Below are 22,677 nucleotides of genomic sequence, written 5' to 3'. Positions count from 1 at the left end.
GCTAACTTAGGCATCGGAGGGGGTTTCCTCGGTTAAACCCCCGAGGTTAGCTTACGTTCGTTTTGTCTGACAGGACAACATCACCAGGCAGGGCTCCCCCAGTTCCACACCCGGAACACAATTAAAATCAAATCAACCAGCCATACAAATAGATTAACGAACTTTTCACTCTCAATTTATCAAAACAATAACTAAAATCAAAGATTTTGAATATATACTTAAGTTCCTCAATCTATAAAAGAAGAACTAAATTCAAAGAGGTTGAATACATACCTACACTATGATCCTCTACGAATTGGAGACAAGATCAATCGCATGAGGGAAATTTAGGGTCGAATTTGCAGAATGTTTTCGCTTTTTGAATCCGATTGACGATCGCAAACCAGATCTTCTCTGCATTTTCTCTCTCCTCTGGTTTTTGCCTCTTTTTTTTAATTTTCTCTCTCTTATTATTTTTGGCCTTTTTGTCTGAAATTGCGTGAAAAGAAATTGAGCTGCAAATCTGCGATTATTCCGCGAATGTAATTTCGCACGTGTGAAGTTTGGTGTAAGTTAATATTAACGTACACTTGTTGCGCGCAAGACTTTTTGTTGTTTGATTGGAGGAGGTTTGTTAACGATACAAAAACCTTTGAGCAAAATGGTTGCCTTTTCTTTCATTATGAGATTACTTCTCATACGTTCCTCGTCTTTGGTTAATATACCTGTAGGAATTTTAATGAGTTACTCCGTAGTTAGAATAAAGACTTATACGAGTATATATTGTTTTTATTTATAGAAAAAGATGATAGACGAACAATGTGTTCTCTCAAGACTATGGTATAATACTTGGTACATTAAGACTTTTATTCGACAAAGATAGTTGCAGCTTACAGGTATGGTTGTAGTAGATTAGAGATCGAGTTATCAACTAGTCCAAGAAATGTTAATCTGTTTTCAAAAAGTATGTGGAGTAGGAAGAGCAAGAAGAGGAGCACTCCTGTGTATGGTGAGACCAGGACATTCAGACATGTCTAACGTTTCAGGTGTGACTCCAACAGGCAACGCCCAATCGAAGTTATACACAAGGTTTGCTAACACAAGCTCGTTAATAGCTGCTGAAAATGATATTCCAGGACAAATCCTTCTGCCACCACCAAATGGAACCAACTCAAAGTCTTGTCGTTTCAAGTCTATTGAAGAATCCATAAACCTTTCAGGACGGAACTCTTCAGGTTCTGGCCATGTAGCAGGGTCTCTTTGCAGTGCCCAAGCATTAATAAAAACAAGAGTTTCACTACAAATGTCATACCCATTTATCTTTAGATCTTGTGTTGTTTCTCGAGGTACTAATAAGGGATTTGGTGGATACATTCGGAGTGTCTCACTGATTACCGCTTTCAAGTACTTCATTTTTGGCAATTCATCTTCTGTTATCTTATCTCTGTTTCCACCTATTCCTCTTACCTCCTTTTGCACTTGTTCCATAATTCTTGGATTTCTTATCAACTCTGTCATTGCCCATTCTAACACCGTGTAAGTCGTATCTGTTCCTGCTGAAAACGCGTCCTGCGTAAAATAATGATAATATTACTATTTATTACAACGTACATCATATCAAGAATTCATGCATAAGCTTTCTAATCAAGTGGGGCATACCATAAACAACACAGACATAGTGTAGTACTCCAATAGTAACAATCAAGGGTAAAGGGTTGCATGAAACTTACCACTATCAAAGCTTTAATACTATCTCTTTCAAGAGGAAAACCAGCTGAATTTTCCTTCTGAACTTGTAACAACACGTCTACGAAATCCTTAGCTTCATTCTCATTCTCGCCATCACTGTCATTTCCAGTTTGATTTAGTCGATCAGAGTGATCTGTAAGTATCTCTTCTAGCAGCAAATCAATGTTTTTGGCTACCCTCTCCAACTTAGCATTCAAACCATTAAATCTGTTCAACCAAGCTAACCAAGGTATAAAATCCCCAACATTAAAAGTCCCAACCAATTCCACAAACTCCTTTAAGACCACCTTAATATCAATACCACCACCTTGATAATTTTCACTGTATTTTCTTCCAAATGCAACCCTGCATACAACATCATTTGTCAACACCATAAACATGTCACTCAAATTGACAGCTGATGAATTATTATTATTTTGCTTAATCTTTTCCATGAGTAGAGATGTTTCTTGTTCCCTTATACCCCTATAAGATCGAACTCTTCTATTACTTAGAAGCTGAAGCATAAATATACTCTTCATCTGCCTCCAATATTCTCCATAAGAGCAAGCAGCAACATCCCTTCTATTGTAAAACAGTTTATCATTTATGCTAAACCTACCTCTATTGGAGATAAGAGCATCATGTGTTTTCATAATCTCTTTCGCTACCTTTGCAGACGAGACTACAAGTGCAGGTTTACTGCCCAAGTATATCAACATAAGCCCACCATATTGCTCAGACCAAGACTTAAAAGTCCGGTGAGGGAGCATTCCTAGGTTATGAAGATGTCCTAGAATTGGCAGTTTTGGTGGAGAAGGTGGTAAGTTTTTGAGTTTCGAAGACTTGTTGGAAATCCATTTGTACAGGAAGAAAAACAACAGAAGGGAAGGGATGGAGAATGAGAGGAAATACATGTAAAACAACTCGCTCAGTTCTTTCTCTAACATTGGTACAACACTAGACATCTTCTACCCTTTCTACAATGTAAACGAGTTCTACAGACAATGACACAATCGACCCTGAATTGGATAGTGTATGATCCTACAGCCAAAATCCTAATCCTAATCTCCTAGACACGGATGCAGCACCCTAAACTCAATGTTAAAACCCAAAATAAATAACTCTAAACTCACTTCTTGTTGGGTTTACCGTTAAACAAGCATTCTAGTGCTTTATATAGGGCTTGTTTTCAGTATTACGTACAACTAACTAAACTACTACGGAGTACTATTCAAAGAGAAAAAAAGAAGAAAAAGAAAAAAAGGTACTACTATTCAAAGTGCATTCATAATGCCGACAATTTGACATGCCATTTTTTCTAACTTGTTTAAAAATATCAAAGATTTTTAACTCCTTTACACATTCAAGCTAAAGATATTAGCTTTAGCTCTTAAATGACTTTGGCCCGCTGTTCCCCAAGTAGTAAGACTTCCCTACCTAGTTCACACAACAGTCAACAAAATCTCTTTCTCATTGCCTTAAATAGCTGTACAATATTGACCTCAAAATAGATTACGGATTACTCTATTCGCTATTCGCTATTTGTTTTTTTTTGAAAGATAAGATATTCGTTACTACTTCTGTTTTGAAATAATGGGACACTTACGCATTTCACAACAACTAAGATAAATGATTGGAATATACTCCACTGTCCCAAAATATAGTGTCTGTTTTTCATTTTCAGTGTCCCAAAATGTTGTGCCAGTTTTCCATTTTAGGTGTCCCAAGATATGGTCCAATATCTAATGTTTGTACCTAGAAAATAGTGTGATCCTACCATTAATGTTCTTATCATGAAAATGTGGTCCCATCATATGTTAATTTTTAGTCTTTTTGTTTAAAAATAAAAATAAATTGTGTCCTTTTCTACTAAAGTACAATAACATTAATAGTTCATCATGTTATTTTTCAAGTTTCTTAATTCCCGTGAAAAATGTCAAACGGACAATATATTATGGGATGGAGGGAATAATAAATAAGTATGGGAAAAGTGGAATGTTGTAAGAAATTAAAAAAAAAAAAGTTGAGTAGAGTGGTGTAAGATAAGAAAAATAAAAAAAAAATGGATTGGGGGAAAGTTGAGTAAAAAAAGAATAAAAAAGTATACTGAGTAGAAAGTTGTAGGTAAAGTGAAAAAAAGTAATAAGAATTCATTAAATATGATAGTCATATACCAAAATTAGAATAAAGTACATTGCCCTATTATTTTGAACACAAATTCTTATTTACATGCGGTGTACGATAAATATTGTATACTGAAGTTAAAGTTAATGTAAAATGCTTAAAAGTTACTCTTATATATGTAAAAGTTTATATGTTTTTAAATTTTATTTTAATAAAAAATATTTCTTCAAAATCGCTAGTAATGTATAAAATTAATTATTGAACTCTTTGAAATGTTTATCTATTAATGTTTTTTTAATAATATAAACGTTAGAGAAAATAGGGTAAAAGTTATGTTGGTGTACAATAAATTTATTGTACATCTTGTACATGCAAAACTTTTTGTATTTTGAAACATCCATTTAAGAAAACCGTCTCCATTATTTCGAAACCGAAGGAATATTTATTAGTCTATTATTTATCTGCGTGGAAGATGCGTGCATAAAATACATCCAAAATATCCAATATAATATAGTCTGGTATTTACTTAATTCGTTTTGCCAATTTATTTTGATATTTTAATAGTTCCCGTTGTTCAACAACTAGTTATACAATCTCTATTATACAAGTGAAGAGGTAAGGTTATTTTAGTAAATTCACTTTTGGTGTCATCGAAAAGTCTAAAGAAACATTTTAATTAATTTAGCTCCTTAAATAAATTCTTACCATTTAATCAATATGTTTATATGCTTTCGGCTCTATCTAACTTATATGTTACCAATGACATTTATATTATATTTTTTACATGTTATTTCAGGTTTAAATATAATAACACAAATTTGTTTCTTATATTCGCACTCATCGCGTGCATATGAAACTAATAAATATATGTGGTAATAAACTTAATCTCCTAGTTTACTTTTACCTGATTTTTCTACAACCCTAGTTTCCATTGAATTTTCGACGGAGTACTTGGTACTTTTCTGGATGTCATTAATTACTTTGATTGATTTTCCTTACGCTGTTTTCTCATTATTGAATTACCCTTTTGTGATCAATATTTGCTATGTCCGTACGCATTATCGATTATGAGATTTATCAGTTGCCAGTTATCACTGATCGACCGTTATTTAACTTACTATTGATAGAATTTTTTTTTTATTTGTTTTTTTAACAAGAGGACGAGAAAAGCAAACAACAAACCAACAAACAAACAACAAACCAACAAACAAACAACAAACAACAAACAAACAAACTGAAAAAACTACAATCGAAGATGAAGAAGCTGCCGACGACGAGCCGAAGTAGCCAAATTAAATATGGGCAGGATAAACCAACCGACGAGAGACCTTGCGAACAAAAACCCAGGTCAGTTCGTGAAGGATATCACGCAAACGTTGAACTAGCCAAAGAATAGAATTGAACTAGACTGACCGCTGGACAACAAACCAACTAAGGTAGTAGAATTCGAAAAGATAAGAACCCTTGTGAAACCACGCCTAATCCCCATTCGGACACCCTATAAACAAGCAGTCAATTCTGCCTGAAGGGCGGAGCCCACCACACAAGCCTCAGCCCCTCCCCAACCCGATCTAAAGAGATTGGATCTTGAAGAACCCACCCAAGGCCTGCACCATTAGAAGCAGACATCCAAGCTCCATCCTAAATAAGACAAATATCCGCATGGAAAAAGCCAGGCTGACGCAAACCAGGGCGTAGCTTGGACAGGGAACAAGCTGGCACCCGACTACGACGACAACGAAGAGAAAAATCCCGACGATGAAGAGAACGGACCTCAGAACAACGAAGATTTCAACCAGCCAAAATAGAATGAAACGCACGTGGATTCCGCGCAACATTTCTAAAACAAGCATGATTACACAAAACCCAAATCGTCCAAAGCATAGAAATGAAACTATCCAAGAGACCCAGAGGAGCCATTAAAAGATTAGTAGCAAACTGAACATACCGGTGTATAAACGAAGTCAAAGAAAACGAAGGACAAAACATACGCAGAGGATCAGCAGACCAGAACTGAAGAAGCAAAGGACAATCCCGAAAAAGATGGGAGGCACTTTCCGGCTGTTGATGACAAAATGAACATAACGGATCAACCCGCATGCCCCGCTGGCATAGCAGAGCTACCAATGGAAAAACATTCCGAAGTCACTTCCAAAGAAAATTCTTAAAATGCGGGAGAATATCCAGGCCCAAAAAATGCATCCACTAGGAAGAAGACGGAGTAGAAGCCACGGAAGTGACATTATGAGAATTTGAGAGAAGCATTGCATACGCTGAAAGAACCGAGAACAGGCCGTCAGGAGTAAATTTCCAATACATAAAATCGTCCATCAAAGAGGATGAACGTTCCAAAGCCAGAATCTGACTAGAAATGTCATTCGTAAATAGACGGCGAACGACATCAACATTCCACGTGTAAGAACACGAATCAAGTAGTGAAGAAACATGGGTAGGACAAACCAACCCATTAATTGAGAGCTTAAAAGCCACTAGATCAGAAGAAACCCAAACATCCTGAAGAATATTTATACGAGTTCCCGCACCAGACTTCCAAGCAATACCCTAGCCCAGAACCTGAAAACCCTGGGCCAAACTTCGAAAACCCCACTAAGGATGGGACACCCTCAACGAAGGGGGATTAATAGCCAAAGAAGGATACCGAACCTGATAAATACGAGAGAGCAATAATTGGGGGTGATGGAAAATACGCCAGGCTGACTTAGCCAAAAGAGCGTGATTGAAGGTGCCAATTTTACGAATACTCAGGCCATCCCTACCTTTCGGAAGGTGGATAGTAGACGAAGGAGCCAAAGACATACCACGAGACGTATCAGATGCCCGCCACCAGAAACGAAGAGATAAGCTATCAACCCGGTGACAAATGGACTTCGGAATTAAGAACACTGAAAGCACATGAGTGATAGAAGCCACCAAGACGGAATTAATAACCACTAACTTTGGCCGACGAGAGATGACGAGAAGAAAAGTTAGCTAGCTTACGAGCTACAATATCCACAAGACGAAATAAAGCAGAACATTTCGAGCGACCAATGTCTACCGGAACACCTAAGTAAGGACCAAACGAAGGACATTGTCCAAGGCTCAGGGAAGCAACCAAGTAGTCCAGATAGTCCCGAGGCGTATTCGGACTGAACTTGAAAAAAGACTTCTGATAATTGATAATCTGACCTGATAAAGAACTAAACTCCGAGAGAATGGACAAAACTTGATTGCACGTGTCCAAGGAATCCCGAAAGAAAAAAAGGGAATCATGTGCAGAGAATAAATGAGAAATCGAGGGAGTACCCCTACAGACTGAAATTCCTTGCAGAAGAAGAGCATGCTCAGCACGGAGAAGTAAAGTCGAGAAAAATTCCATACACAAGACAAACAAATACGGAGATAAATGATCTCCTTGACGTAAACCACATCTGGGATGAAAGGAGCGAGTTAGTTCGCCATTAACCAATACCTGGTATGAGATAGTAGTAGACACACATTGGCGAATAATGTTAACCCAGTAAGGAGGAAAACCAAACTCTTGTAAACCCCGGGACAAAAAAGTCCCAACGAACATGATCATACGCTTTATTCATATCCAATTTGACTACAAAGAAGAACTTTTTCCTAGCCCTTGTCCTATTAAGAAAAGACAAGAGCTCATGAGCAATCATGCATTCATCAAACATTAACCGACCTGGAATAAAGGCATTTTGTGTGTCACTGATCAAAGAAGGCAAAACTGACCGCATCCGATGGGTGAGGCACTTGGCAATACATTTGTAAATGACATTACATAGGCCAATTGGACGAAACTGAGATATTATTTGAGGATGCAACACCTTAGGAAGGATAACCAGGAAGGTGGGATTTCAATCCTTAAGCATAAACCCATGCGCGAAGAAATATTGAATGGCTTGGACCACATGGCCCCCAACAACACTCCAATGGAGCTTGAAGAAAGCAGCAGAGAACCCATCTGGCCCTGGAGACTTATCATCCGCTATATTAAACATGGTCGAACGAATATCCTGAGCCGAAATGGAACCATCAGATGTGCCTGATCTACTGAAGATAGAGACCGAAGTTGATGACCGCTCCAATCATACAAAAGCGGAACCGAAGAAGGGTTATTCACTTGGAAAAGATCCGAGTAGAAATCCGAAATGAGATAACAAAGCTGAGGACCTGCTGAATAAGTGTTACCTAAACTATCCTGCAAGCTATGACTATAATTTTTCCGTTTCCTAGCCTGAACCGAGGCAAACAAAAGCTTAGAATGAGAATCTCCATGAGCATCCCATTTCACCTTACACCGTTGACGCCAGTATATGAACATATCTTGAGCTCGGGCAACACAGTCATCCTTAATGGTTATGAAAAGAGAAGCAGGTGAACCCGGGGCTATAGCAGATGCAGCAGACTCAACTGCAAAAGAAACATCGCGCCAATTAATCCCCTAAAGTCAATTGTATAAAAAGAAAGTGAATGACCCATATCGGACCCTAAGATCTACCCATTTCCTACTAGACACATAGGGTCCAACTATTATTTAACCCTACCTCGACCCCACCCACCACCATCCCTTGGTAATTTAAGGGTTGTTTGCAAATTATCATATTTTTGTAAATTTTACTACACACCTAAAAGAAACAAAGGGGTGAACAACAGTAAAAATCGAAGGCTGGATATGTCATATGGTAATATAATCAGCTATTCAAAATCAAATATACTGTTTCCGATTGTTCCTTGAATAAATTTCACCATTTCAACTTCCATGATATGAAGAAATCAATGCACCGTTTTAGAAATCTAGGCAAGAGTGAACAACAGTAAAAACCAATGAAACTACATGTACGAAGTATTAAACTACACCAGTTATCTGCTTGTTCAACACTACAAGAATCAGTAGCAACTAGGGATTATTTTGTATAAAGAAAGGCAACTACAAAATCATCCTTGTAAAACAAACCAAACAGGGCAACAAAAAATCATCCTTGTTGATAAAAACAAAGAGGGAGAAATATTCTTTTGCCTTCTTTGATAATAACTTGAAGGGCGACTTCAAACATTTTGCCCTCTTTGAAAATAACAGAATGGCGAGTTTTACGTTTCGCCCTCTTTGATCAATTTATTTTAAAGAAAATAAACAAAATAACACTCCTAAACTTCATACAACGCTCTATAGTCTACCCCTAACTTTAGAGAACCTCTGCCCAAACATCGCCCAATTTATCTTCGTAAGAAACCCAAAATGAAGGCACTAAAATTTGATTTCCCGATCTTCAAATTCTCTCTCCCTAAATCTACAATTTAGAAGCTCTTTCTCTCCCCTAAATCTCTAATTTAGCTTTCTCAATCCCTTTCCATCTTCAATTTCGCTAGTCATAAACCCTAATTTTATGTGTTTTGGTTCGCCTAAAATTTGGTAGAGTTTGCCTGAAATTCGGTTGAGTTCGCCTGAAATTCGGTTGAGTTTGCCTAAAGTTCGGTCCAATAGCACCTATCTGAAGTTCGTTTGGTATCGTATTGGTCCCTGATCGATGAAAGTTTTTAGGGACCAATGAGCCATTTGCTATGGCATCTCAAGTAGGGCAAGTTTATTATGTTAGGGTACATAATGAGCCGGAATAGAGAACTCTTATTAAGACGGTCCCTAGTAATTTCTGTCTGTTCCTATATATCTGCTATATGCCTGTAGTACTTATGTTTGGTTAACTTTTCAAGGGAAGTTGTGTATGTGTCCTCAAGGTTGACAAAACACCATAGCAAAGTCTAATAGCATTATAGGGCTATAATCATTTAAATCCTAGTGTATTTGTGGATTTTCTATAAAGAGTACTTGGTGAAGTTCTGGAATTGTTTCTTGTTCTAAATTTTTCAAAGAGACAAATACTCTTGTACTCTTTCTTTCCCATAATGATTAACTTTACACAAATAGAATTTTCAGTTAATGAGTTAGTAGCATGCCATGATAAGAAGAATGATGAAAAATGATTGGATGAATATGACTTTCTAACCAAACAGAACAAGAAAATAGGATATATCATGAAATTAATGACATGAAGTAGGACAATAATTGTGATACTAAAAGACTTAACACTGTTGGAGAAACATTTGGAGTTTTTGGATAAGTTTATAGGAACATGATTTGTAATACCCCAAATTTTTAAAACTTAATTAATTATGCTTAATTATTTTTATTTAGCTTAAAACCGTTTTAAATTCTAAATTTCGAACTCATTTTAATTAACGAAGTTTTATTCCACTTGAATTCTTAAACGAATTATTATTTTTCAGATTTTAAAATTTAATTTCAAATTTACGAGCTTAAGCCATTTCGTAATTTATTTTGAATTTTTAATAATTTCGAAACGTTCTTATTTTATTCGAAAACTAAATTCATTTTTTTCGTTAACGATATTTTTCTAAAGAATTATTTCAAAACATGTTTTAATTAAGGATTCCTATTTTTTTGTCAATTCCTAAAAATAACAACGGGATTTCAGAAATTTTGCCTAATTTTGTGAAATGACCGAAATACCCCTAAGGAACACAATTTTTATTTCTCTTCTCTTCCTTCTCTTCATGTACAAGAATGAAATTTTTTCTTCATTCCTATCTTCCTCATTTCAGTCCTTGTTCATGCCTTGCTCCCCAAGGACTCTAGCTTCTCTTTCACTCTACTTAAAACTATAAATTAGAGCAAAAATCTGCCCCAATTCTTCCTACGATCAACTCCAATTTCAAGTTGAATTTCAATAACCAAACCAAACCAATTTCAATTTCAATTTCAGTTGAAACCACCATCACCATCGGTGGCCTCCGCCACCAAAACCACCGCCAATCACCACTATCACTTCTGCCTATCATCACCTCGAGCATCCACCACCACCGAAGCCACCCCTTATTTTTTCTCCTCCCCTCGCACCTCCGCACTCCCCTACCCCTTTTTGCCTCTCTGCCGCACCTCCGCGTGCCTCGACGCCACTCCCCAGCCACCCCCGCCGTTTCCCAAACCATCCCCAACCACCAGCGTCACACCACCACTTCCAACCACCCCTACCTTCGCGGTTCATCGCGCCCTGCCACCCTCCTCACTCGACCCCCTTGTTCTCTCTCCTAATCGCGCAACCACCGCACCTCCGTGTTGGCGTTACCGCCGTCTTACGGCCACCACCTAAGCCGCACAGACCCGCCGCACAAACCTCCGGTCACCATCTCCCATCTCCTCCCCTTAGCTGCTTCCCCTGTTCCTTGGTTTCCCCTGCTTCGTGCCCCTGTTTCCCAAAGGAATGAGTTCCAGTATTGGAACTTTGTTCCTTTTATTACTCAAAGTAAGCCCACATCTCATTTTGGCCCAATACCTCAAGTGAGTTTATTTTGTTCCGTTACTCACTAATGATGATGTTTTATGAAAATAATCGTTACTCGCCCTTTTGTTAAGTAATAGAAGTTTTAAATGATAATTAAATATAAATATAAATATATTTTGACAAGAAACTGATTTAATAATATTTTTTACTAAATTGTGAAATTATATATTAAATCGTTATTTAGAAATCCATTATTTATAAAATATCAATTTTGGATTATTTATCGTTTTAGTAATTCAATAATTTGATACTTTGAAAGAAATCAAACCCGGAGCTAGGGAAGAACGGCCCATCAAACGGGAAGTATAAAACTACGGTTGAGGTAACATCTATTGCTAACACCCACAATCCCCTTATGAACTTTGTTTATGAGATTGTGAAATGTGTTTATAATATGCTTTTATTGGATTATGTGATATGAAATGTGTTTATAAGCATGTTTTACGAATGATGATACTCAAATGTGTTTGTGAATGATTTTATAAGAATGATGTTTTATGAGTCACGAATAAGATACGAAACATGATAAATAAAAGTGTAACAGGTTCTGGCAGTTAGTGGGGTTACTATTTCTAGGTCGTGCACGTACCGCTGTACCGCGGGACACCCAACAATGGAGAGTGCTCCTTGAGGGTTACCGCAAGCTAAAAGAGAAGATCATGGGATGCCTTAGAGTGAGGATGCAACCATCAAATTCACGATCGTTGTTTAGTAAAGATAACTATGTCTCACTAGTAATAATAGATGTATTAATTAAACTCTAGTTTAATTTCAAGAATTGAGTTAGACTTTTATATTAATATTTAATCAATGTTATGAATATGTATTATTAAAGTTTATTTAGTAAATTAAAAAAGGTTATGTCACTTGTATTTCCCACAAGTGAGATACGACATGTGACGCTCCGACTAAGTATAGGATTCCGTTGCTAATTAAAGATAATTAACCTAATTAATGGTGTTTAGAATTCGAGGCGTTACATGATTGTTGCTCTCACTCCCTTAAAGCTTGTTTCACTTTTATATTTGTCGTGTATTCGTTGATGCCAAGCAGAGCAATCATAATGGTGAAATCTGTTTGCGTGTAAACGCCTCTAGAAAATACGAAAGTTTGAAGAGTTTAGCATTAATCTTATTGTACTTGATGGTGCTTGCAATATATTTACTGTTTCTCAAACTGGACTTCTCTTTTATAACAAGCTATCATCTTAACTTTTTTGTAGGCTAAGTATGACTTCAGTGAAGATGACGGTGCACACATTGAGAAAGCATTAAGGATTCAATGTTCTACCCTTTACATGCATCGGAGAGAAAGGCCGAAGGCAACCTATTTTTCAAAGAGCAGAAGTTTGAAAGAAATGGAGCGTGCTTCCCCAGCAAAAATAGACCTTGCTCAATGGAGGTGGCTTATATATATATAGCTATTGGAACCTTCCTAAACAGAGGACAAGTATTAATTATGAATACTAATATTTATTTGCATTGTCATCGTTTTAGTAATCTAATATACAGTGCTATAAATAATAGGAAAAGAAGTGAAAATAATCGGGCGAATTCTCTTTTAAAGAAGATCTGGTCAGCATGTGGTGTCGAATCAATAGCTAGGATAATTTATGAATTGGTGAGCTTCCTAGTACAGATTTACAATAAGAGTAATGAAAAATGATTAGTTTCTTAATACTCTTTTTTCTAAGATAATCATGTGTTCATGGTATATATTTCTTAGGAACTTGAGGCAGTGGCAGGTAGTAATGAGCATGAAGAGGAGAACGAGGTCACAAATTCATCTAGTTCAAATGTAACTACATCAACACAAGCTAATGGAGACCCTATGTATTTGAAGCTATGGGACAAGACAAAGAGGTAATGATTTGTCATGTGCATTGCATTGCATTGTATATTAAGCAATTTCCTATGCATTATTGCATACTTTTCTCTTCTTACTTTTATTATCGATAGGCACACAAATGGTAAGTTTGATGACGAGGCTGAAATTAAGTGCAAGGAGTTTAAAGAGTTGTATGAGAAAGAAGTTAGAGCTAGAGAAAGGTGCAGACAATGTTTCTGTAGATGTGGCCTATGAAAACGTTCTTGGATATCGTCCAGGTTATGCACGGGGGTTAGGTAAAGGTCACATGGTGTTGTCTAAGGACGGGAAGAAAGGAAGGGCTGCATTGAAAGTTAATGTAGTGCAACTCCAGAATGAGAACAACACGATGCGAGCTGAATTTGAGAATCATAAAGCTGAAACTTTGAGAAAGGAAAATGAAGCTAAGAAGAAACAAGAAGAACTAGAATAGAAGCTTAAGTTAATCATCGAAAAAATTGGAGAAATATTTCGCCCTCTTTGATCCTGTTTGTTGTAGTGCTAGTACACAAATAAATTGTATTAGTATAGAAATAAATCACGGCCTTTACAAGTACATATGAATACATTAACAACTATTTCCTCCGTCCCACTTTAATCGTTACATCTAGCTTTTCACGATGTATTATGTGATACGAAGTAAGTAATTGTATGCTTTGGTGGGATATAGCTTTTGGTAATACAAAAAAAGATGTCATAATAGTAGTATTCATTCCTTAAAAGGGAAGTGTGACAGTTAAATTGGGACAAATGTAAATAGAAAATGTGACGATTAAATTGGGACAGAGGAAGTACTATGTCAACCAAGGAAAAGTATCCCAATCCCCGAGATGGGTAAAACATAATTTCTTTGTTAACATAGTACTCTTATTCCCACAGATGGGTAAAAGACGGATTTGTCGTCATTTAGGATTACAAATTTAGAACCACCTGCTAGAAATGAAAGATACTGTCCTGGATAATAGTACAACACTGCTGAATGATAAATCTCACCATCTCAACCCCCATCATACCAAGTGTTGTTGGGGTGATAAAATGGGCACATCATTTTAGCCCAAAAGCCAATAAAACTCACTCAAGCCTAATATCACTTATAAGGCCACAAAGACCCAACAAGGCACTATTAGACCTGTCAAAAGTCGACCGGACCCGAAAACCGACCCGAACACGACCCGAAAATACTGGGTCTTGAACAAGATTTTGTGACCCGTAACCCGATTTTATCCGAACCCGAGCAACCCGAAAAGTAATGGGTCAAAACCCGACCGAACCCGTTTTGGACCCGACCGATTGAAAAGTATTGTATTTATAGTAATAAATGAGATAATGAGAAAAATTAAGCATAATAAACACATTGATTTTACTATTGTTGTGTGTAATATGATTTTAATTTGAATTATACGCCATTTTATGGTTGAATTTGACTAAATATAAACTTGTGGGAAATTTTGTGAATTTGTGCCCATATTTTGTATATTTATCACCTAAATTAATGAAAATATAATGCGCGTTTTAAAAGCTCTCAACCCGTTGGGTCAACCCGAACCCGAAAGTTCTGGGTCTTGAACAAGCATTTGTAAACCCGAACCCGAAAGTGACCGACCCGATTTAACCCCAACCCGAAAATAATTTTTTTACAACCCGACCCGACCGATTCCGTTTGACAGGTCTAGGCACTATATACCTCAAGGGGCAAGGTAAAATGGGTCATTCTCTAACCCTAGAGAAGACACCCTACTCTCTCCAAAATACTCTCAATTTATACATCAATTGTATTGACTTGAGCATCGGAGGCTCCGCCTCGGGAACCCCCCCTTGGCCCAGAGTTCATCTTGCAGGCAACGTACGTGGCCGGATCTCAAGACACCAAGGACGCTTATACCATCGTTTCAACCCCGAAATAATTTGGCGCCGTCTTTGGGAATCGAGTACAATAACCCATGAAGATCCACTCTTTCATGGCTACCGTGTTCAAGCAGAAAAATGGGTCTAAAACCCAATAAGCTCAGCCAAGATCTAACTATTTGGTGTGCCCACCAAGCTGGTTCTAGATCGGCCGAAGCCACAAAAGGGTAGAGGAACATCAAACATATATTATTTAATTCACAAATTATAAGCAGCAAAAGAATATCAATAAAGAGTAGATGCAAATGTCACCATCAATAAAATGTCGACGTGTGTGCTATGAATTATCGAGTACTTCCACTACAAGCTTTGAGAACCTTCAGAGTATTTGTACTTCAAGTTTTGGCATCTATATAAGTTGATACAAGTTGCCCACAAAAAAGTGAGCCATGTTATCAACAATTAGTTATTTGAGTAAATAGAAAATGATGTCAACATCTCCAACAATAGAGCAAAACAATAGAGAGTAATATAAGAGCAAAGCAAAAATAAGCTTCTTATATATCACCAACTTCGGAGCCGAAGACTAGAAATTTATGTTTCAAGCATCGGAGTAGAGGGATCTAGAATACCATATTGATGGAAGTTCTTCAAAGTAGCTAAAACTCTAAAAAGCTACTTTCCGAAGCCCTTCAAAATAGCTAAAAGCTACTTCCTGAAGCATGAAGCCTCTGACCTAAGGAGACCAAATTTCTGGAACATCTCATCGTAGTTAAGTAAACTAATCCTCGAAGATGGATTCTTGCTATACAAAAATCAACCGAACGGGTTAAAGTAGAGGCAAAAAACGCTGATGTTGAAGTCGACCTCCCGAGATTGAAGCTGACCTCCCATGGTCGAAACTGATCTCTCAAGGCCCGAGCCAAAGATGTTCGAAGGCCGAGACAAGATTTCCCAAGGTTAGCGAGTGGTCTGAAGCAACGCACCGAGGTCATGCAACTTGAAAATGCCAATCCGAGGTGGCCACCAAAGATGAGAGGAACAATGCCTCAATATGAAGCATATCCACACTACAACCAAATATCCATGTTTTGGGTATAATGTACAACTATACAAGTTGATGACTTGATGCCCACCAGGTGTTTGATAAAACGCCTCAATGACTAGCAAAAGGAGAGGTTGATCTCTCGGAGTAGAGGAGCTTCCCGAAGTCCTAACTAGAGCTTATCAAGGTTGATCACCCGAGGTTATCCGTAGAGGTTGGCCCAAAAGAGGTTTACCCGCCGAGGTCGATCAATCCTAAGCAGACTCGAGAGGTCCAACCCGCCGAGGTTGACCAATCTGAAGCTAATTTTTGCTCTCTATTTGAGAAACATCTTCGGAGATGGATACTCACAGCACGGTAAATGGCCACCAACATGTGATCATTAGAAAGAGGAAGAGGATGCTTGAGCATTTTAAATACCCAAAAGCAAGTACAAGATACGAAGTATTTCGCTAGAACCTATTTGATGACATCATTGTCACAAATAATTAAGCTACAAGTCAGCAAGTGGGTAATGTATGTTCAAATGCATTTATGTTTATACAAACAACACGGAAGTCGAGGAGACATAAAATGCACTGCATCTTCAAATTATGTCCCGACAAAAGCAAAATTTATCCGACTCTAAAGCTAAGTCCTCTATCTATTTAAGATTTCTACTTTATACTTTGTCAACATAATAATTTACTTGACTTGATAAAATTTGATAAAATGCTGATATTCTTGGAGACTCAATTTGGCAGACATTGTTTAATCATAAGTCATTTTGCAAGAGCATACACCTCAAGTTGTTTCTCATGTCCAAAACGAATTATAAATTCATGTTTGACAAACATAAGTACGCTAAATATAGAGCTCAAAATTGTGTAGCCTCGTCTCATACTTTTTTGCATAATCTTGTTTGCCTTGTCATTTATCTGACAGTGACAAAGCACATTCGCCGAGCATACTTGCATTATTATATTTACTTGATTAACTAACAAGACGAGTATAGCTCATCGTTGATTAAACAATCAAATAATGACAAACTTGGTGCATTTTTAAGATAAAATTCCATCAAATGGTCATCTTAGCACAACTACATTATACTTATCTTATCCAATACTACTCATAAGTCGACCAAAACTCAACTCATGAGTGAGGGGCATACTGAGAATATGTATTGAAGAGTAAGACTATAATATTTCTTAGAAATATGAAATCAAATTTCATTTTTTAAACCACGAATATATGTTAATAGTGAAATCTTCAATATTCATATATACTTATTTATTTATGTATCACACTATCAAATTTGCAAGTCAACTTCATAACAACAATATTCCTCTTTTTGATAGAGTATATCTCAGCTAACCAAGGTTCATCCGCTCGGATATTCAGCAAACTCTTGCCCAGATCCTCGAATCACAAGACTTTGAAAATCTTAAGCATCGGGAATTGCCTCGGGAAACCGAACTTCATCCGCTTGGATAAACTGCAAGTTCTTGGATGTATCTCCGGATCACAAGAATTTGGATAAACAAGCAAGTTCTTTGATGTATCTTCGGATCACAAGAATTTGGATAAACTGCAAGTTCTTGGATGTATCTTTGGATCATAAGAATTTGAATAAACTGCAAGTTCTTGGATGTATCTTCGGATCACAAGAATTTGGAAAACTGCAAGTTCTTGGATGTATCTTCGGATCACACGAATTTGGATAAGCAAGCAAGTTTTTGGATGTATCTTCGGATCACAAGAACTTGGATAAACAAACAAGCTCTTGGATAGATCTTCGGATCACAAGAATTTGGATGAAGTTAAACATCGGCATCGCCTTCAGGCCACCGAAAGACAAATCCGAGCCAAGGTATAAATTCCAAGATGAAATCGACTTTCACTTGGACGTGATCAAAATCAAATCCCTGTTAGGTTATGATACATATGACAAAACATAAATCATGCGGAAAAACCATAAAGCTAGGAAACATATTATTTACACATAATCATTTAGCATAATTTAGATGCATACACTTTGTAGCGTGCCCTCCCTAGCTGCGCCCGAACCGAACAAGAACAAGTCTTTAGGACTCCAAGTGTCGTCCCTCCATAGATAGTCCACAGCACGTCCGGATCCGCCTTAAGCTTGACCAACTAGAATCGCCCTTAAGGTTCCTTAGATTTTCGGCTATTTGGGTGCAAGTGCTTGGCTGATTTTTTGCTTAAAAATCTTACCTTGAATACTTCAATAATCGTCTGTTAAATATGTGACCCTAGGCCTATATTTATAGAGTTTATGGAAAGGAATTGGAATCCTACTAGGATACTAATTAGCTTAATTAGAATTATATTAAAACTCTTATTAACTATTTTACCCTATTAGGATTAGGAATTTAATCTTTGAACAAACCCCTTTAGATTTAGGATTTGTATCGGACACAAACACCCACGAGCACGACCCTCGCGAGCGCTCAGCCCACGCAAGCCTTGCGGCCCACGCGAGCAGCGCAGTTCGCAGCCCACTCGTGCGCGCGCCTTGGCTTGCTGGGCCTGGTCTTGCGCTGGGCCTGGCGTGGCCTTGGCTGCCTTGTGTGGCGCGCAGGCTTGCTGGACGCGGGCCTGGCTTCGTGCTGGGCCTTCGTGTAGCAAGTCTCGTCCGATACTAATTCGTACGACGCGCTTCTGATTAATTTCCCGATTCCGGAATTCATTTCTGATACGAACAATATTCAACATTTTCGATTCCGGAATTAATTTCCGTTTCAAAAAAATATTTAATATTTCCGTTTCTGGAATTATTTTCCGATTCCGATAATATTTCCGATTCAGACAATATTTCCGTTTCCCGCAATATTTCCGATTCCGGCAATATTTCCATTTCCATTAATATTTTCCGATGCGTACCATGTTTCCGTTTCCGGCAACATCTACGACTTGGATAATATTTATATTTCCGATACGATCCATATTTCCGTTTCCGGCAATATCATCGTTTCCGGAGTATTCATTTGCTTGCCTTTGACGATCTTAGCTCCCACTGAAACCGAGATCCGTCGATTCCGAATATCCATATATGGAGTATTTAATGCCATTAAATACTTGATCCGTTTACGTACTATTTGTGTGACCCTACGGGTTCAGTCAAGAGTAAGCTGTGGATTAATGTAATTAATTCCACTTGAACTGAAGCGGCCTCTAGCTAGGCATTCAGCTCACTTGATCTCACTGAATTATTAACTTGTTAATCAATACTGAACCGCATTTATTAGACTTAATATTATATGCATACTTGGACCAAGGGCACTATTTCCTTCAGTCTCCCACTTGTCCTTAGGGACAAGTGTGCATTTCCTAATTCCTTCGTCGCTCGATGCTTGCTCTTGAACATAAGGTAAGAGTTGTCATCCTTATTATGTCCAGAGGTGTTTCTCGGTTTCAGAGTTCAACTGATCAAATATACAGATAATCATAGCCTATGATTCATCTGAGCACGGCCATGCATTTTACAGTTTCTAGCTCTCCGAGTGGCCTTGTGCAACTTTTAAGCATCTCATCCCGATTTATGGGAGGACAATCTCAATCTTGCGATTTTGAGATTAGACTTCGTTTGATAGGTGATTACCTGAGCGTTACCTTTATAGCCTCCTTTTACGGTGCGACGGTTGGTCAACGTTAAAGCAACCAGTTCTCAAACAAGTACTCTCAAATCACTCAGGTATTGAGGATTTAGTGTCTAATAATTTTAATAAAATTTACTTATGACAGATTTTCATCTCTTACAGTAAAGTTTCATAGGTCTGTCCGATACTAGTCTTCCCAAAGTAAGTATCTATGCAAATGATTACGACATTGCCATGTCCACATAGTTCAAGAAACAAAACTACTAGTCATCTTGCATTCCAGTCGTCTAACGTTTTCTATGCGTCCAATTTTATAGAAAACTCCGATCAGGGACCATTTTCAACCTTTGACATTCAAGTTCATTTGATAGACATTTCTTAGTCACAGGACTGGTCCTGACAGTCTATCTTGAATATATTGTCAAATTGAAGGGACTCATCATTTAATACTAAACCAAGATTAAATGGAATATGAAAATGCATTTCATATATGATAAATGTTCAACCCCAATGTTTTACAACCATGGGCCTCAAACCCATCTTTAAAACAGTTAATGGAATTCAAAGCTATGCTTAATTTCCAGTGCCACAATGTGAGTGTTGTTTCTCACTTGTTGCATAGGTTTAGTTATCATGCTTTGCTAATCTTAATATCCTTTTCATCGAATGTTCTTCGAGATATGATGATAAGATCTTTTGAGTTTGTTTATTATGTAATCTAGTATTTCTTACTTCGATAGTGGTTCTACGCATTTTGCAATGAAGAACCATCAAGTCAGCAGACAGGTGATCTACACAAGTTCAGTGAAGAACTCTTTAAAACAACCCTGTTTTATTGCTTCTTAGGCAATAAGTACTTTTACTTAACTGTTTAGGTTGCTAGTGATGCTTTGTTTGGATTTACTTATCCAAGCAGTTCACAGATATGCGGAAGACTTTCCAACTATATCTTGGAACATAGAAATTATTATTTTTAATTTCCCACGCAACAACTCATGGTCTCCAATCCATGTTGCCATTTCAAAACACGATGCTTTTTAGCTCGTCCTTGTCAATGGTTAACTCCAAAGGGATCTTTCTTGATCCTTTGCCAGTGTTTATGCGTGTAGCATCAATATTTAGAATATCTTTATTTCATTGAATCAAGAACTAATATTATGTACTTCTTCAAGTACCATAAGTATTCTTGATCTCAATCTAGTTGATCTTCACTTAGATCAATAGAGATTGGTATATGTTCGTCATGCCTAAAGTCATACGATACGTTTTTGGCGATCCTCATATTATATCATACATGATAAATTCTTTTGCAGAATAATCCCCAATTGAATTCTATTCATGTAACTTTAGCTCATTCTAGTCTCAGTAGATACTGAATCCTGCTAAATTCTTTGACATATAATATAGGTTAAGAATCTCACTTAGATCCTTTGATGTTTAACTTAGTAAATTCTTATACATAGTTCAAACATTCATTACTTAGATTTATTCATATGGGTCGAATGTCTCCAATGGAGTCTTTCGTGTTTGATTCAGTAAATGCCATTACTTAATCCAAAACAATATTATAAGATCTTTGTGAATGGATCTTAATACCCAGTATGCACTAAGTTTCGCCTAAGTCCGTCATTGATGAATAATTTTCAAACCTAAGTCATTAGTATTTGAATGTTATTTCACAATAGAGAGATATGTGTATGATACACATAGGACCAATTAAGTTTTACGTACTCCCACTAAACTTCTTATATATCTATAAGAATCATGTACATTTTATGAAACTAAAATACTTATTAGCTTCACTAAAATACAATTCCAATTCCCAATTGCTTGCTTAAATCTGTACTTAGATTTCATAAGCTAGCATTCATTTTAAGCATTATTTGGATCCACAAATCCTACAACATGCCATGTACATAGTTTTCTTCCAAGATTTGATTGAGGAATACGTTTTGTCATCCAATTGTCATATGTACCAATATGTAATTATTGCTTGATTTATAGACTTGAGCATTAAGATTATGCATAAGGTTTCAACACAATCCATGCCATGAATTTGCTTGTAACCTTTAGCAACTAATCTAGCTTTGTGTGTGAACATAATTCCATGTTTGATGGTTTTTATCCTTAAAACAAACTTGCAACCAATAGGTGTGAAACTATTCTTGCAAATTAACAAAATTTCAATTTTGTCATCAAAACATTGAGTATGTTTTATGGCCTCTAATCATTTAAAACATTTGAGTCTATATATGGCCTCTAACCATTTTAGGGAATCTGGGTTTCGTCATAGCTTTCTTACAGGTCACAAACTCATTAATCTACATAATAGTTTGACTGCAAGTTGTAGGTTTCTTCACTATCTAATAGAAGAATTTCATAGTTTCAGTGACTTGAACTCTATGCCTATTTGGGTATAGAACATCAAACAAATAGAATATTAATAGCCACTTGAAAGTCCTTTGAATATTCTGTTCCCTTTGAAGCACTTGTAAAGTCTTCTAAGAGATGTCTATTTTTTAAAGCCACTTCTAAAGTCCTTAAAGAATAAGTGTTCGGATTTTCTGAAGAAATTCGAAAAGCCTCCGGAATGTCCGTTTATGTTTGTTGTTCGCCTCGAAGACTTTCGAGGTCTATTTTCTCCCACTTGTCATTTTGGAAATGAATCTCCAAAAGGACATTATTTCGAGCAAACAAACATTATGTTCTCAAAAATTCGTGGTAGAAACAATACCCTTGTGTCTCATTTGAATAAATCACAATGAAACATATATCTATACTTGGGCCTTAGTTTGTTGAATAACAAACACTAAGCTCCCACTGAGTTTAGCAACTCTTTACATATATATAATTGAAAAGATATCCTGAAATTACTTTTCAATAGCTTTGACGAATTTGGTTTAGTTTGGTGGTAGTTGAGCATTTTGTTTTAGAAATTATAGGAAAAGTCTTTATGATTCATCATTGATCGAATCAAGTACTAATTGACTTCGATCATTCCAACTTAGATATGTCATATCTTATGGAGCTAGATTGTGAATTTTTCTACACACAATCATTGATGATCATTCTTGACCTAAGTAATCATCAACATAATCTAACCTAGATCTTT

At 36.9% G+C, this 22,677-nt stretch overlaps 2 protein-coding genes across 2 annotated transcripts; both read right to left on the bottom strand.

The window, feature by feature from the left end:
* Nucleotides 1–734: 734 nt before the first annotated feature.
* LOC110800222 (cytochrome P450 736A117) lies at nt 735–2,906 on the bottom strand. The gene is made up of 2 exons (XM_022005525.2): nt 1,710–2,906; nt 735–1,548 (listed from the first exon to the last, which is right to left on the bottom strand). Exons 1-2 carry the CDS (start codon nt 2,673–2,675, stop codon nt 937–939), a joined length of 1,578 nt encoding a protein of 525 aa, XP_021861217.2. The 5' UTR covers nt 2,676–2,906; the 3' UTR covers nt 735–936.
* A 3,133-nt stretch (nt 2,907–6,039) lies between these two features.
* On the bottom strand, nt 6,040–10,707 carry LOC130461574 (uncharacterized). Its single transcript, XM_056829724.1, has 7 exons — nt 10,606–10,707; nt 7,944–8,293; nt 7,758–7,899; nt 7,410–7,649; nt 6,835–7,306; nt 6,499–6,737; nt 6,040–6,348 (listed from the first exon to the last, which is right to left on the bottom strand). Exons 1-7 carry the CDS (start codon nt 10,705–10,707, stop codon nt 6,040–6,042), a joined length of 1,854 nt encoding a protein of 617 aa, XP_056685702.1.
* Between the last annotated feature and the right edge of the window lie 11,970 nt (nt 10,708–22,677).

The sequence above is a fragment of the Spinacia oleracea genome, chromosome 5, assembly GCF_020520425.1.
Source record: "Spinacia oleracea cultivar Varoflay chromosome 5, BTI_SOV_V1, whole genome shotgun sequence".
Classification (NCBI taxonomy): domain Eukaryota; kingdom Viridiplantae; phylum Streptophyta; class Magnoliopsida; order Caryophyllales; family Amaranthaceae; genus Spinacia; species Spinacia oleracea.
The sequence above is the reverse complement of the archived record's forward strand: the minus strand, read 5'-3'. Positions and strand labels throughout refer to the sequence as shown.

Coding starts and splice junctions, on each gene's coding strand:
- LOC130461574 (XM_056829724.1), bottom strand. CDS start 10,707: ATGATAGGCAGAAGTGATAGTGGTGATTGGCGGTGGTTTTGGTGGCGG. Junction 7,900..7,943: donor CCTTCTTCGGTTCCGCTTTT/GTATGATTGGAG, acceptor TATCTTCAGTAG/ATCAGGCACATCTGATGGTT. Junction 6,738..6,834: donor TCTTGTGGATATTGTAGCTC/GTAAGCTAGCTA, acceptor ATGTGCTTTCAG/TGTTCTTAATTCCGAAGTCC.
- LOC110800222 (XM_022005525.2), bottom strand. CDS start 2,675: ATGTCTAGTGTTGTACCAATGTTAGAGAAAGAACTGAGCGAGTTGTTT. Junction 1,549..1,709: donor GTATTAAAGCTTTGATAGTG/GTAAGTTTCATG, acceptor TATTTTACGCAG/GACGCGTTTTCAGCAGGAAC.